Source organism: Ipomoea nil, unplaced genomic scaffold (genome assembly GCF_001879475.1).
Source record: "Ipomoea nil cultivar Tokyo-kokei standard unplaced genomic scaffold, Asagao_1.1 scaffold0415, whole genome shotgun sequence".
Classification (NCBI taxonomy): Eukaryota; Viridiplantae; Streptophyta; class Magnoliopsida; order Solanales; family Convolvulaceae; genus Ipomoea; species Ipomoea nil.
The window spans coordinates 111,070-128,173 of NW_017616843.1; the positions used below are offsets into that span (position 1 = coordinate 111,070).

General features: G+C 30.5%; 1 protein-coding gene across 1 annotated transcript; it reads left to right on the forward strand.

The window, feature by feature from the left end:
* The first annotated feature begins 9,928 nt into the window (after positions 1 to 9,928).
* LOC109172150 (NAC domain-containing protein 92-like) lies at positions 9,929 to 16,666 on the forward strand. The gene is made up of 3 exons (XM_019321297.1): positions 9,929 to 10,152; positions 11,641 to 11,912; positions 15,847 to 16,666. The coding sequence occupies exons 1-3, from the start codon at positions 9,999 to 10,001 to the stop codon at positions 16,387 to 16,389; spliced, it is 969 nt and encodes a 322-aa protein (XP_019176842.1). The 5' UTR covers positions 9,929 to 9,998; the 3' UTR covers positions 16,390 to 16,666.
* The last annotated feature ends 438 nt before the right edge of the window (positions 16,667 to 17,104 follow it).

Genomic DNA, 17,104 nt, shown 5'->3' on the forward strand with positions numbered 1-17,104 from the left:
TGAGATGTGGAGGGTCATTGGGGTTGGGGATTCAACCTTTTGGAAGAAGAAGTATTTGTTTTTTCCTTTGGTAACCAAAACATATAGTATAATTGTACCAAATTAAAAAAATAAAATAAAATAAAACATATTGGTAACTGTACAAGAACATTTTCAATGAAAATGCCTGCATAAAAGTCATAAAATATGATTTATAATTTTTCTATTTTTCAATGTTTTAATTTCTTTTAGATTTTTTTAGTTAAATTTAAAAATATTCAAACGATTATTCTAAGGTTTTACATATGATCATCGATTTTTTGTTGAAATGTTATCTGTTTAGTTGAATATTTACCTAATTTGACAATTCGTTAAACATTGATGTTTCAGGACTTACTTCTTTTTTTTTTTTTTTTTTTTTTTTTTTTTTTTTTTGCTGCAGGCAATCAAAAATCATGGGTTTACAAATCAGCTTCTCAAGCTTCAATCATCTATTCATACCTCTCTAAAATTACCAATGTTGCAAAAGTCGCGCCTAAGAGGTAAGCGGTGACCGGCCACTTAGAAATTCGGCGGAATCGCCGTTCTAGTCAGTCGGCAGCCTAGGCGCTGAGTAGGTCGTCGTGGACTAGGCGGCTTGGGCGGCGGCCTAGGCGGGAGTTTAACTAATTTTTTTTTTAAAAAAAAATGGGCGTCTAGCGATTTTTTTAACCTTGAAAATTACACTTTCATAATTAAGAGCCAATAGGAATTGGATGTTAGGAAAAAATCTATTTAAGCATTTAATAAAATATTGGCCTAGGATGTGCTAATGCCAATATATAGAATCAAATTCCAATAATAGTGCTAATGCTAATGGTAAAAATAGGCATGTCGATTTCTAACCACAACAATAACTGATAAGTGTTTAAGTGTTCATATTTTCACCGAATGTTTAATTTCGTTTTATTCAAAAATTGCTTCAATAATCTTGTATGAATTATAGCTTAGTTGTGTCGTTTTCATCTCTAGATAGGTAGAATTAATCGCAACTAAGAAGAAATTAAAGTGTTATGGAGCAATTCCAATCAATTTTTTAGCCAAGAAATCCACTGAAGAGTGCTAGACTGCTAGGAAGCAATTTGGAGTTGGATGGAGTAGTAGGTATGGGCTAATGCACGCCATGCCTTGTACATTGTGCATTAGTCATCTCTATCACCGAGTTTTGAAGCACAATAGAAAGCAATATACAAGATAGTATGCGTTGGTGCATAGAAATTTAATTATATTATTCATGATGAGACACAAATAGCTATCCTAGTACCATGACTTTGGGAATGACTATTCCTATTACAAAAGAAATAGGCCCTGTTTGGTAAAAAAATTGGTCGATAGGTCAATTTTGGCTTATTTGACCACTATTAATTATTTGATTTAGTTAAAATATCAATATAAGTGTTTGGTTAATTAGCTTTTTGCAACTCCAAAATGCTAAAATTTAAAAAGTTACTCCAAGCAACTTTTTCAATTAGCTTTTTCAGAAAAGAAATTATATCAAACAGCTACCAGCTAACAGCTAACAGCTAATTTACCAAACACTTTTTTACAACCGCTAATGTTATCAACTAGTTATACCCTCTAATTAACACAATAGGCTAACAGTCATTTACCAAATAGGGTCATAGTCAATTTCATAGAATTATCAATGTTGAAAAAATCGCTAGGCGCCCTCTAGGTGCCTGGGGACCGCCTAGGCCCGATTTTTGCAAGACTAAGAATTATATTTCATGGCATAAAAAGAGAACCAAGTAGAAGAATAAACTTATTCCATATTTCTTATCTATTCTACCAACCAAATTAAACTCCACCTAAGAGTTTACATACATCCATTAACAACAGCAATATATATTCTAGAAGACTAAATCACACCAAGCAACTTCTGCAAATCATGAAGAAATTAAACGACCCAGTAAACAGCAGAACTACTAGAGATAAATAATAATAATAAATAATTGATTGATTAATCTATTTATTCATTTTCTAGATAGAGAAGAACATTTGTATAGACCGGGAAGGTGTTAAGATATCTCCTTGGTCATAACTACTAAAACCAGAGGACATAAAAAAGGGAGCGTCAGCTTTAAGACTTAACAATTCAAGTAACTAACTGAATTGTGTATGTTTTACACCTTATCCATTTCTCTCTATACATACATTATATTTTATATACACTCACATATATGCATGCATATATGTATAATATATTAAGTAGAAAGAGTTATCTTAACTGGTTAGGATTGAAAATATGACAAGCTGAGAATGAATTGATCGAATAACTAAAGGAATTGAAAGCTTTGAAATGAAGATTGTGAATGCACAAAATTAAATACAATGCTAGCTGGTTAGTCTTTGGTTTGGTAAGCAATTTTAATTTAACATCTTTAATTTGTTTATACAAACTATAAAACATTACATTTATTTTTGTACGTACTCCATTTATCCCACTTAATATGTCATACACCGAAAAAATTTATATATTTTAAATTATATTAACAAATCTATTAAACACAAATCAAAATTAAAACTAATAAGAAATTATTTAAATACATTATTAGATTGTACTTGTAACAATTTATCTTTATCACAAAATTTTGAGGTGGCCAAGGCTATACATTTAAACATATTAATACATATAATAACTACAAAATAAATAAACACATATACATGCATAACATTGCAAAACAAAACAAAAACAAAAACAAAAAAAAAAAAAAAATAAAAAAAAAAAAAAAAAAAAAAGGATGATTGGAGCCCATGCCAGCCCATCTCTCGCATTGTGACCTTATCTGACCTTGTAACCCTAGCGAGCAAAAGACCACAAAAAAGGTAAACCAATCAACTGTCTTATCAAATTAGATGAGGTTGTTTCACATGATCTTTTATGTAATTAATAGGTAATAAGCTAAGGTTGGTCAATTCATATGTAAGTATGTAACCAATAAATATATAAAAGTGCATTCAAAAATAAATATATAAAAGTATTTTTAAAATAAGAAAATAAATTAATATTTAAGGTAAAATTAAAAAGAAAAATATAAATTTTCTAATTAGACTGGATTTTATATAAGGAATAAGGTCCAAATTGGCCCCTAAACGAAACGTGAAAGTGCAATTAGGTTCCTGAACGTAAAAAAAAAGTGCAATTACCCCCCTCAACACCTCAAATATGTGCAATTTGACCTGATAGCAGGTTAACATCCCATCTAGCAGGTTGCATGTGTGACGTGGATGATGACTTGACATTTTTTTTTGGAAGGATGACTTGGCATTTTTTTTTATTTCCTTCTTTTGTCTTATTCTTTACAAAACAACTAACTCTAGCAGTTGTAATATTCCATCATCGATATCTTCTCTCAAATTTACAAGCAGGATAAATTTCATGAAAAAATATTCAATTTTACATAGTTATATTAACAACGAACAAGTTAATAGCTTTCACGGGCGTGGTTTGGGAATTTCTGATGCAGGTACATGGTGAATGGAATTTCTGATGCAGGTACACGATGAATGGAATTTCTGATGCAGGTTTGGGAATTTTGATGCGTGGTTTGGGAATTTCTATTGAAGCTTTGCCTTAATACACGGTGAATTGAAAAAAAGGAAATAAAAGGAAATTTTTTTAAAAATGCCAAGTCAGCATACACATCATCATATAACGGGTTGGATGGAATGTTAACATGCTATCAGGTCAAATTGCATATATTTGAGATGTTGAGGAGGGTAATTACACTTCTTTTACGTTTAGGGACCAAATTACACTTTCACGTTTCGTTCAGGGACCAATTTGAACCTTATTCCTTTATATAATTATTACTTGTCAGAAGAAATCACTCTTCAAACTAGGAGTATAAATTCAACATGTGTGACGAGGTTGCATAGTTCTTCGTGACCAAAAAAAAAAACGAAAATAAAAAGTGAGTCGTCGAAACTGTTACGAGAAGTTACTTATGGCTTTGTCTAGCTTGAATTGGATGGATTCAGTTTTCTTGTCTATCAGTAAAACCTACTAGAAATGTTGTATCACTCTATTATTACTATTTTGTCCGCACAAAAACAATCATTATTGATCTACACAGTTGTGTGGATCATACTATCATATAATATGCATTCAGTACATAAATAATGTTCTTTTAATATATTAAAAATATACATTGTATTCAGGAAAAGTACATTATTTGAGTACTAAAAGTATATATTATTTTGTATAATGTATATTTAGTACACGAGTAATGTACTTTTAGTATACTAAAACTGTATTTTTGTTATGATCCACACAATAATTTGCACACAAAAATAAAATGACATTAAACCACAAAACTTTTTTAGCCATGAAAAGAATATTAATAATATGCTTCCAATTATCAAATAATAATAATAATAATAATAATAATAATAATAATAATAATAATAATAATAATAATAATAATAATAGGGAAAATGACACTTTTTTCCCCTGAGTTATATACTTATAGCACTTTTCCCCCCTCAATTATTTAAGTGGCTATTTTTCCCCCTAAAATGTTAAAAGGACATATTTACCCTTAAAATAAATATTTTATTTATTTTTCTTCTCCAACAAATTATGACCATAATTTGGTTCAAACCAAATAAACACTATAGCAACCAAACCGAAATATTCCAATTACAATTTAGAATCGAAACTCGATATTTAGAGTTTATTAAAATCCCGGAACGGACGGTTCATGTTCCGAACTAAAAAAATAAAATACATTTATTGTTGAATTTAGACTATTTTTAAAATAAAAATAAAATTTTAAAATAAAAACGGTTCAAAATCGCGAATCGGGTCCGGAACCGCCAGTTCACGGTTCAGGATCCAATTTTTTTGATTCATAATTTTAATAAATTGAAATCCAAATATTGGGTTCTAGATCTGAATCATAACCGGAGACTTTTAATTCGATTGCTATAGTGTCCGATTCAGTTCGAACCGAATCGTAGTCATCCCTACGTATACGCATAATTTGTTGGAGAAGTAAAATAAATAAAATGTTTATTTTAAGGGTATAAATGTCAATTTAATATATTAGGGGGAAAAACAACCACTTTTAGAATAATTGAAGGGGCTAATGTGCTTACCTAAATAATTGAGGGGGAAAAAGTGCTATAAGTATATAACTCAGGGGGAAAAAATGTCATTTTCGCATAATAATAATAACAACAACTTTTTGTCCACCTTATTTAGGCCTTACTACAGTTGCTTAATTGGTGTACGGAAATATCTTCCAACTATATTAGGTTGGAAAGTTTTGGCCAATATATTTTTGTCCATTTTCAATTTTAATTACCATTTTGGAAGGAAAGCATACAATGTATAGAAAAGTTGAATGAAAGGTTGGTTGGAAAATTACAGTTTTTTGACAGTCATTGATGGATCCTATTAAGAGTATGATATAGGTCACAATGGGTATAGTTGGAAGAGTATAAAGAATTAAACTCTCTTCTAGTATTAATAGGTGCATTAATGTAATTTCCAAATCAAAGAGTGTAACTATTTTTAGCCTAAACCTTTAGGTGTATCATTTATAGGTGCAACCCAACCAAAAGTTAGCTCGGTAATTATAAGGTTCAAATTTTGACTCCGGGTGAAAATTGTCTATTGAATTTTAAGTTTGAGTTGGGTAGCTGATTTATCTCTTTGTGACCTTTTACCAACTAATTTAAAATTATAAAGTAGACGAATTTCACCCACAATATAATCCACTTTCGAGTAGTGACTCTCATCTGGACATTTCTGTAAATCAAAGAATATTAAAGATACATTGAAGAGTGCAATTGGCAATGGGCAATAGTGAGAATTGAATAAACGCTTTAATTAGGGTTGGTAGAAATGGGTGAAAGTGGTTGGACATGCAAACTAATGAAGCATATATCTCTGTCGTCCCTTTAATTTCATACTTCAACTTGCCAATAACCAATGATCATATTTCACATGTTATAATTTTTATTTTTTTTAAGTCCTATTTGTTGAATCAAATTTTATCTCGTTTTTCTTAATACTGTGAAATGAGATAGATGCCATAATTTATCATTTTTACAAAAAATTTTAACACACACTGCCGAATTAGGTGTCAACATATGAACTCCTAGTGAGATGTGAAATTGGACGGTCGAGATCTGAGGAGTAGTGCATTGGTTGGTGCATTCGGTCCAGTTATGCAGTGGTGTAGCAGTGTAGTGATGTATATTTACCATGTTAAAATCATTATAATTACAATATCGAGCAAGATCAACTATGCACAATGGTACACAGTTCACACGTTATCAGAGGTTCTCATTTGAACCTAATTCTCTCTCTCTCTCTCTCTCTCTCTCTCTCTCTCTATATATATATATATATATATATATATATATATATATATATATATATATATATATATGCTTCGGATCCTATGAGGTCACTTAGATGGGTGAGATAATGAGGCCTCATCTCATCCATTAAATCATAACATATCAAAGGGTGAGATTGAAAGAGATTTATTTTCCATCTATGGTAGTAGTATATGCATAAGGGTGTATAAGTAATTGTAATATTAGAGCTATATATGGTTAGGAATAGATTGGAATATATTCCATGCTAAGGATCAACTAATTATGGTGTTGAATAATATATTTACGGTTATAAATTATTGTTGATAGAGTGTGAGTTGTATTTAAACATTTGTACTCAGCAATAGTGTTTTGCGGTGGGATATCTCCTCAACAATGAAGGTGCAACCAGAAAGAGGTATGTGCAACCTTAATAGAAGTGTGTTATGGGTTATGTTCCGTCTGTGCAGCCATTTAGTTAAGTCGGTGCTTTGAGTTAAGAACCCAACGCACAAGCCCAAAAACTAAACCGAACAAACGTCAGACCTACTAGAATCCAGTGTTAATTTTAAACCCAAAAAAAAAAAAAAAAAAAAAAAAAAAAAAAAAACACACCCCTTGTAAACCTCAATCGCACAGACTATAACAACAAAAAGCACCAAATAAATATATAAAATAACAACGCACCAACAGTTAATAGATCATAACATGTTACAATTAAAATACACATACCAAAATTGCTTTACGTAAAAAAACAAAAACCAAGCTATAAAAATATGGTAAAAGTTTGCCTCAATTCTAGTTGACAGTCCAAATAAGAGATATTTGGCCTGAAAACTTATCAACCAATTTGTGACCCAACGCACAAGCCGAACACATAAAATGCACACAGAAAAACTTCATAACACAATGCAAACTTCTGTTCATTAATTTTTAAATTGAATAACGGAATCAACATGCAACAAAAACCACAACCATACCGCTGATTGATCATACCCGTCATAACAAAGAATTTAAGCCAAACACACACACGGAAAAACAAATTGCACACACAGCATAACAAAGAATTGAAGTCAAATGCACACACGGGAAAACAAATTGCACACACCCGATACAATACCATAATTAAGTAGTGCACAAGCCCATAAAATCTGCTAATTAATTATTACACCCTAATTAAGACACTACCAAAAAGACAACAACACCCTCACATGCAAATAAATCATACGCACAAGGCATTATATTCAGTCAAATCTAATCCATCCAAAAACCTAAATAAACACATCAGATCAAGCCTCACCACCTCGCCTGACAAAGGTAACCTCACCGGATCCAAAATCTTTTATATATATATATATATATATATATATATATATACACACACACACAAATTTAGCATTTTATTATCTGTTTTCTTCAATAAATTTTATAATATTTATACCACGTATAAGATCTATAGTAGTTATGTTAGAAGCATTTCTACATATAGATAAATCCAGAATTAGCCAGAGCTTTAGTAACAAAATTCTATTAACTTTCTTGATAAACATGTGAGATTCATGACCCTTTGAATAAAATTTTAAAATAATAAAATATTTATATTTATACATTTAATATAATAAAATTAAAAATATATTATGTAATCAAATAATCATTAAGTATAAAAAAGAATGTAGTTTTAGTTCATCAATTTCCTAAATATTTTTTATTGGTAAATTTGAGTTTTAGGGCCCCCACAGAGCATTTGAGAGGATGTAAATCATGGTAACTCAATTGAACATGAACCACCACCAAGGCTAGACTGGTGCCCACTGCGCGCACAAGGAACCCCCCTCACTTTGAGAGATTGCTCACACACTACTGCTGGTGAGACTCGATCCCTGGTCATTCTTCCAAAATTTTACATCTATGACCAGTTGAGCTGCCTATGCGAGTAGAGATCAGAGAGTATTAAACTTACATATGCATGCATACAATTTAATAACATTTTTATTATAATTTTTTTTATATATTTATGGTTGGTTTGTTGATCTAGTCATCTAGGTACGTAGTATTATTATATACGTGAGACGGATCATAAAGTATTATATTATTTTTTCCTCATAAATATTATAATTGTTTTCAAAACTAACTCTTCAATCCCTAATATTATATTTTAATTTAAAAGTATTACAGTTTTCATAAAAAGTATCACATTTTTTCTTATAAGTATTACACTTTCTCTCATAAGTAACAATCAATCAATTAATCTCTAATTAGTATTATACATTTTCTCATAAGTAATTGTTCAACCCCTAAATATTACTCTGTACAATTTTTTCATTCTCAAAAGTATTAGAATTTCCTTTATAAGTAATAAACAATTTATTCCATACCAAGTGGTTTGTAGTCTATTGGTATTGGGTTGTTCTCTTAAGTGGGAGGTGTAAGGTTCGAACCTCAGTTGAGGCAAATAGTGTTTATATATAGGGTATCCCTTTTCCTTATAAATTTTAAAAAAAAAAACAATTTATTCCATATGTGTATTACATTTTTCAACATAAGAATTACATTTTCATCGTGACTCTACTCAATCTCACATAAGACTCACCTTATATTTTTATATTGTCAGGATTAAGAACTTATCACTACTCCAAAAGTTATAACTAGTATCGAAAGCGCAACTGCATTTCCTTACAAGTATTATTATCTTTATCCTTATGAAAATAATTAATCTTTTATAATAAATAAGTATATAATTTATTTCAATTCATATTTCAACAAATGAACTAAATAGAATTTATTTTTGACATTCAACTAAACATTTTAAAAAAAATAGAAAATAGAAAATAAAAATATCTAACAGAAAATGAGTAGTTTATGAAAATTATTTGTCAAAAAATATTTTAATTTTTTAATTTCCAAATCAACCCCTAATAAGATTGATTGGCTATATATTACGATTTGATGTGACCATCATTAAGGTAATGAATTGATTTTTCAATTAATTGTCAGTCTATAACAATGGTTATATAATGTGCGCATCCAGGGAATCAAACCCCGTTGGTACCGTGGGAGGGTACTATGATACCATTACATCAGATGCGCTTCTTAATGCCGCGACTAACATTTAATTATTCAAATTATGATTCTTTTTTAAGGATATACCACAAAGTGTTATGAACATGTCCTAATTACAGGAGAGGGCTTTAAGCTCATACCATAATCAGACTAATCTCTATTTGCATCGGACCGGCTTAATTAAAAGACATAGCGATCATATTGAATTTTTCATACAAGAGGAGGTTCGAACTTCTGACATCTTTTAAGGGAGAAGAGTTATTCAAATTATGTTATTTCAAACACACATATAAATTTGCATGCATGCATGCATACCTAGATACACAAGACACACACACATACATAAAAATAACAAATTAAAGACCGAGTAGCTACTAGCTAGCTACTTGGAAATAAAATATTATTATTGGAGCTAGCTTAGCTTCTTGCTGAAGCATGATTTGCATAGGAAACAACGTAACGTAAGCCCAGCACCATTATATATATATATATGTACTTGCCTGCATAAGTATACTGATCGATATGATCATCATCATCACCAATTAAGATCATCTGATCTGAAATAAAGAAGATCATATCGATCTGAATCAATGGAGGGAAATCTTCCACCGGGATTTAGGTTTCACCCCAGTGATGAAGAGCTCATAACATATTACCTCAGTAACAAAGTTTCCGATTTTACCTTCACTGCAAAAGCCATTGTCGATGTTGATCTCAACAAGAATGAGCCTTGGGATCTTCCAGGTATCTTCCTTCCTATGTATCCTAATTCTTCAATGTATCAATTATTATTGTATACAGTAAACGGTTTTTATTTCATTCTTGATATATATATATATATAGAATAGAATTCTCAAACAATATGCTGGCTCCTCATTGTGGAGTCAACAAAACAATTCAGTGCCGTGGGGGCGGGACTAGCTCAATTGATTCGATCAATCACCTTAAGGGGTGTTTGGTCCATTAAATGTTAGATTATTTAGGGAATGCTAAATTGTTAGGAATATTAGCTAGATTATTGGATTTGGTTAAAGTTGCTGTTGGTAATATAAATCTATTTGGTTGAAGAGTTTTGAGGTTTTTTTTTTTTTTTTTTTTTTTTTTTTTTGGGTTATAATGATTATATTTTACTTTAATATTCTTAACATATTTTTATTATGTTTTTCAATAAATTTCAAAATTAAAATAAATAAATAAGGCAATGAGGAAAAAAATCAATAGGTTAAAATGACACAATTAATAAAAAGATGATGGAAGTAAGAAAAGAGTATCTCACATTCTTTTCAAATAACTGGAAGTCTTGTGTGGAGGATATGATATATATAAATTCTCTAAGAAAATTACCATCTTATATTTCCAAACAAATATAACATTAGTTATCTTATATAACTTGAACCAAACACCCGGCCTCTTACTCCCGGTGTTAATATGCGGCCATGGTTCAAATGAATCAAATCCCACGAGAAACACGAGGACATTGGGAGGTAGATGACCTTGATCATATCGATCAGATATTCAGATGCGATGAAAACTCCTTGTGTAATGGCTCTTGGACAAAGATCCTGAGAGTTTATGGTTAATTTGGTGTAAACTGAAAAACATGATGTAGGTAATATAAACCTATTTGGTTGAAGAGTTTTTTTTTTTTTTTTTTTTTTTTTTTTTTTTTTTTTTGTTATAATGATTATATTACTTTAATATCCTTAACCTATTCATATGTTTTTCAATAAATTTTAAAATTAAAATAAATAAATAAGATAATAAGGAGAAAAATCAATGGGTTAAAATGACAAATTAAAATTAATAAAAAGACGATAGAATGTGAGAATACCTAATAAAAAAATAAAAGAGTATCTCACATTCTTTTCAAATAACTAATAAAAGTCTTATGTGAAGGTTATGATATATTCTCTAAGAAAAACAAACATAGGAATCTTATATTTCAAAACAAATATAATCTTAGTTATCTTATATAATTTGAACTAAACACCCTCTTGTTCCCGTGTTAGTGTGGGGGTTCAAATCCCATGGGAAACACGAGGATATTGGGAGACAACCTTGATCGATCAGATGTGATATGATGAAATTAAATCTCCTTATGCATTGACTCTTGAACAAGCTAAGGATTCTGAGAGTTTAGGATTAATTTAGCATAAACTGAAAAACATAATGTATAAAAAAAAAAAAACAATTCAAATCAAATCAATAAAAGTATATGTATATGTGGTGCAGGCAAAGCTTCAATGGGTGAAAAACAATGGTATTTCTTTAGCTTGAAAGATCGGAAGTACCCAACCGGGCTGCGGACCAACAGAGCAACAGAAGCAGGCTACTGGAAAACCACTGGCAAAGACAAGGAGATATTCTGTGGTACGAGTGGTGTGTTGGTGGGGATGAAGAAAACCTTAGTCTTCTATAGAGGGAGGGCTCCCAAGGGATTAAAGTCCAATTGGGTTATGCATGAATATAGACTCGAAAACAAGCATGGCTTCAAACCCACTAAGGTATGTTATACGTACACATAAAAGCTAAGTGGTGAGGGATATATAACTGCACGTACTCCGTCCTTAAACTATAGACCCATAGTTTAGTTCTTAATGATTATATGCAATTTTGCACAAGGCGCTAGGTGCTAGTTGGGCCCCTAGAGTGCCTAGGCGGCCGAGTAATCTGAGTATATCGTCACCACTTTTTTCACTTAAAGTTGGGAATTGTTAGACTGTTATAATCTCATAAACTAGTCAACTGCATATGTTAGATGATTAGTTGAGTACATGACTGAAGTAATATAAAAGAGGAGTAGCCTAAAAAAAAAAAAAAAAAAAAAAAAAACACTCGATTGAGTTGGACACCAACTTGGTCGAGTTAGGCGCCCAACTCGGCGCTTAGGGCACCTAGTCGACCGATTAGTCGATTGACAGACTAAAAGTCACCTAAGACTAAAATCGCCTCGAACAAGGGGCACCTAGTGTCTAGGCCAGTGCCTAAACCGATTTTTACAACATTGATTATGTGTTGCGATTTTGGTCCTTAATATGTCACAAAACCATATATAATTTCTTTATTTTAACAGTCTTAATTTTATTCTTAATGTTATTGATTCACCCAAGGAAAAGCTAATAGTGAATTAAATTAGAAAGAATTTAATACTTAAAAGCTAAATTTAATAACTTTAAAAGTTAAAGATTAAAATTAAAAATAAGTGATAATCAAATTATTAAATTCATAATTAACTCTAACAAAAACTTTTTAACAAACGTGCTAAATAAGTTCAACGAAATTATGATAAATTATTGACAATTTAGAAAGAATAAACAAAAAAGTGTGTGTGTCCTTTCTTGTGGGGTGGGGAGGGGGGACAAAATTGATTTTTTAATAAAAAAAAAAAAATACAACATAAGGACAAAATTCACGTTTTGCCATAAGAATATTTTTCTGAAACTACCTAGAATTGATACATTGCTGGTTTGAGTATCGCATAGTAAGTGAGAATGAGCAATAAATATATCATATTGGTGCATCGTTGGTAGAAGTTGGTGCAAGCATGCTGAGTTTAATAACTTTACTAAGTAAATATACATGTTCATTTCAAATTTTCAATCAACTTCAAATGAATAATAAGATTTATGCTTATTTTGGTTTCTCTCTTCATATTCATTTCCTCAAGTGAAATGAATATGGACTTCATTTTTCATGAACCCAAATATAATATATATCACTTAAATTAAGTGCATAATTCTATATGATTATATATATATATATATATATATATATATATATATATATATATATATATATATATATATAGGAGTGATCACATGTGGCCATGTTGTTAGGTGTGGTCATATGGTCAACTATAGGCCATTAGATTAGATAGATCTAATGAATCATATTAATCAAGATTTTTCCAGTATTTTCGCGCACATTATCCTACCCAGCGAACTGCAAGGGCAAACTCGTCATAAAACACCGGAATAGGGAAAATCACATTGTTGTGTGTTTTATTACACTATTGGTGCATGTTGTCAACACTGTTGGTGTATTCTGGAACCCGACCGCTATAAATGGCCACTGTAATTACCATAACACGGGAATACACCATTGGTGTGTTTCACTGTGGTGTGTTTTATTACACTATTGGTGTATGTTGTCAACACTGTTGGTGTATTCTGGAACCCGCCCGATATACATGGCCACTGCATGTAATTACCATAACACCCCCACTTACCAAAACGCGCGAAAATCATCAGAATTACCACTGCCGTTAGATTAAACTGATTCAACAACACAGATACGATCACACGACTACACCTAATGACATGACCACATATGAGCGCTCTTTTATATATATATGTATGTATGTATGTATGTATGTATGTATGTATGTATATTAAAAGAAAGAAAAATTGCTTACTATGAAAGCATCCCCACTTTTTATAAGGAAGAGAGTTCCCGCGCTTTGATTGCTAGCTAATGTCTCACATTAGGTAGTAACCCAAAAGCTAGACATTTTTTATTTTTTTATTTTTAAAAAGTTTGGTTGTTTGATTATTATTTATTTATTAAAAGAAAGAAAAATTGCTTACTATGAAAGCATCCCCACTTTTTATAAGGAAGAGAGTTCCCGCGCTTTGATTGCTAGCTAATGTCTCACATTAGGTAGTAACCCAAAAGCTAGACATTTTTTATTTTTTTATTTTTAAAAAGTTTGGTTGTTTGATTATTATTTATTTATTAAAAGAAAGAAAAATTGCTTACTATGAAAGCATCCCCACTTTTTATAAGGAAGAGAGTTCCCGCGCTTTGATTGCTAGCTAATGTCTCACATTAGGTAGTAACCCAAAAGCTAGACATTTTTTATTTTTTTATTTTTAAAAAGTTTGGTTGTTTGATTATTATTTATTTATTAAAAGAAAGAAAAATTGCTTACTATGAAAGCATCCCCACTTTTTATAAGGAAGAGAGTTCCCGCGCTTTGATTGCTAGCTAATGTCTCACATTAGGTAGTAACCCAAAAGCTAGACATTTTTTATTTTTTTATTTTTAAAAAGTTTGGTTGTTTGATTATTATTTATTTATTATTATGCAAAATATTTATTAGTACTGATGTTTTTTTTAGTAATAATGAGTATTATTTAATTGTTAAATATAAGTTTTATAAAATAATAATAATACTATCATCATCATCATGCATGCTTATAAATATTTGTACTTGTTATCAATAAAAATAAAAAATAAATTTTTCCATGTACTACACTACAAATAGTTAATATAATCCGTTTGTTAAAATTATATCACAATATGCTATCTGAAAATTAGTAACCAGTAATTTCCAATATATATATATATATATATATATATATATATATATATATATATATATATATATATATATATATATATATATATATATATATATATATATATATATATAGCCATAATCTTGTCTACAACTTTAATATTAATGATTATTTTTTTAGAACTAATTTTAATTGTATGTACCTACTTTTTTTTTTTTATAGAAATATTAGGAGGATAATGTATTTTTAGATCCTTAACTATACTGCTCTATTCATTTTAGTCCATATGTTTACTATTACAAAATAAGATATAAACAAAAAAAAAATATCAACCATATTAATTTTTTCGATATTATTCAACCATAATAATTAATATTATTATTATTGGTTGCTAATGGAGGTTTATAGTTTTATTGCTTGATAGATTAAAATCACAATTTTTTTTTTTTTGGGGTTAATTAAGTTAAAGGTGTAGTCTAGAATAGCTGAAAGATAGGGACTTAAATGACTAAAGCGGGGCATAATTTGGGGACTAAAAATTAAAAAAAAAAAATCATTTCTCATATAATTAGACGTTATAATTAATTAACTAAAAGTAAAAAAACAAAAAGTTTTAATTCCTAAATTATATGACCATGAGTTGCAAATGTACGTATCCCCTTAGTCATCAAAATGACTATTTTTGTCCATTAGAGGACCACAATAGACACTTGTGAAAGATGCACTTTTGATCCTTAAGATATTTAGATGACAACTAACATAGTCACTTTTAGATTAAATAATGTCTACATTATTTAATTTGTAACTCATGATAATTATATTATAGACCGAACTTGCTCAATTAGCCAAAAACACAATTTCTTCAACTTGAAATTTAAATTTTGTTAAGTAGACTCAAAGAATAATGTACTAACAAAAACTAAAGAGCAAGCAAGACTATTGGTTTACTTATATTTCCAATTTTACTTCCTGATATGGCGGGCATTGATGATAAGTCATTTTTTTCGTCATGTGAGTCCCAATAAAAATGTCTAAATCAAAATGTTGAGTGTAAAAATAAAAGTTTGGGAGTAGAGAATAAGAGTCCACTTAGCATTTTCCGCTAATTAATAACACCAAATTATGTTGAATTTTTCAGGAGGAATGGGTAGTGTGCAGAGTGTTTGAAAAGAGCTCAATAGCAAAGAAGCCACAGGCAACTTCATCTTCCCCACAATCCCCAGAGTCTCCATGTGACACCACCACCTTTGCAAGTGAGTTATTGGAGGACATTGACCCACCAAATCATCTTCCCAACATTATTTCTTGGCAGCAAAACAATAATTACTTCAACAATAACAACACCCCCATCACCACACTCCCATTGCTCCCTTGGCCTCCAGCCCTTCTAAGCACCACCACCAACCTTTCCTCAGTCAACTCTATGCTCTTTAGGGCTTTACAACTTAGAGCAGCCAACCAGGCAAGGGACCAACAAGCCATTGCTACTACTTTTGGATACTCTCATACACCACAAGAGAGTGAGAATCATCATCTTCTTGCCCAATTTGAAAATGATTTTATTAGCAGTACTAACAATTACGCCGTTACGACGGCTTCTTCCTCTATGGTTTTGGATTCTGTCAACCAGCAAGAACCACCACTGGAGCAACCTTATAGATTGGACTCCAACATTTGGTGAATGGAGAAAATTAGTATCAGAACTAACTATTTGTATGTAAAGGAATTGGAACCAACCAAGACCATGTTATTATATTGTTGGCATTGCTTAGTTTTACAGTTTCGCTATAATATTCAAGCCAATATATATTTAGGGCAATAATTAAGTGAGAGGAAAAATAAGTGTAATAATATATATGTGTGTGTTACAATTGTGATTATAGGGATCTGAAAATCCCTAGTCTTTGTTGTATATTTTACTTTCATTGAGTTTCCATATAATTTGAACTTGAAAACAACAAATTAAACATGGCCACCGAAAAAACAAAAACAGAAACAAAGGAAGGAAAAAGCTATTTAAATTAAATTTTCTTTTGTTAGGTATAATGGTAAATTGATAGATTTTGATGATGCTAACTGCTAAGTATTATATTAGAAAATTTGATTCACATAGAAGTGTAATTTTTCTTTTTAGAAAATGTGTAAAGGCAAAAAATAGGGTATATATATATATTATTTTTTTTTTTTGAAACAAAGAACTTATGGCGTGTTTGGTTCACGGAATCAATTTGGAAAGAATAGGAATGTTATTCCATAAGGAATGGAATATGTAAGGAACAGAATAGAAATTGTATTCTGTTGTTTGCACTACAAGAAAAATCGCGAATCGCGACGGAAAAATTTCGTCGCGAATGGGCAATATTCCGTCGCGAATCGCGTTTTGCGACGGAATGGCG

What these genes read in the sequence shown, in the direction of transcription:
- LOC109172150 (XM_019321297.1), top strand. Translation starts at nt 9,999, where the DNA reads ATGGAGGGAAATCTTCCACCGGGATTTAGGTTTCACCCCAGTGATGAA. An exon ending in TGAGCCTTGGGATCTTCCAG is followed by an intron (nt 10,153 to 11,640) that starts GTATCTTCCTTC and finishes TATGTGGTGCAG; the next exon opens with GCAAAGCTTCAATGGGTGAA. An exon ending in ATGGCTTCAAACCCACTAAG is followed by an intron (nt 11,913 to 15,846) that starts GTATGTTATACG and finishes TGAATTTTTCAG; the next exon opens with GAGGAATGGGTAGTGTGCAG.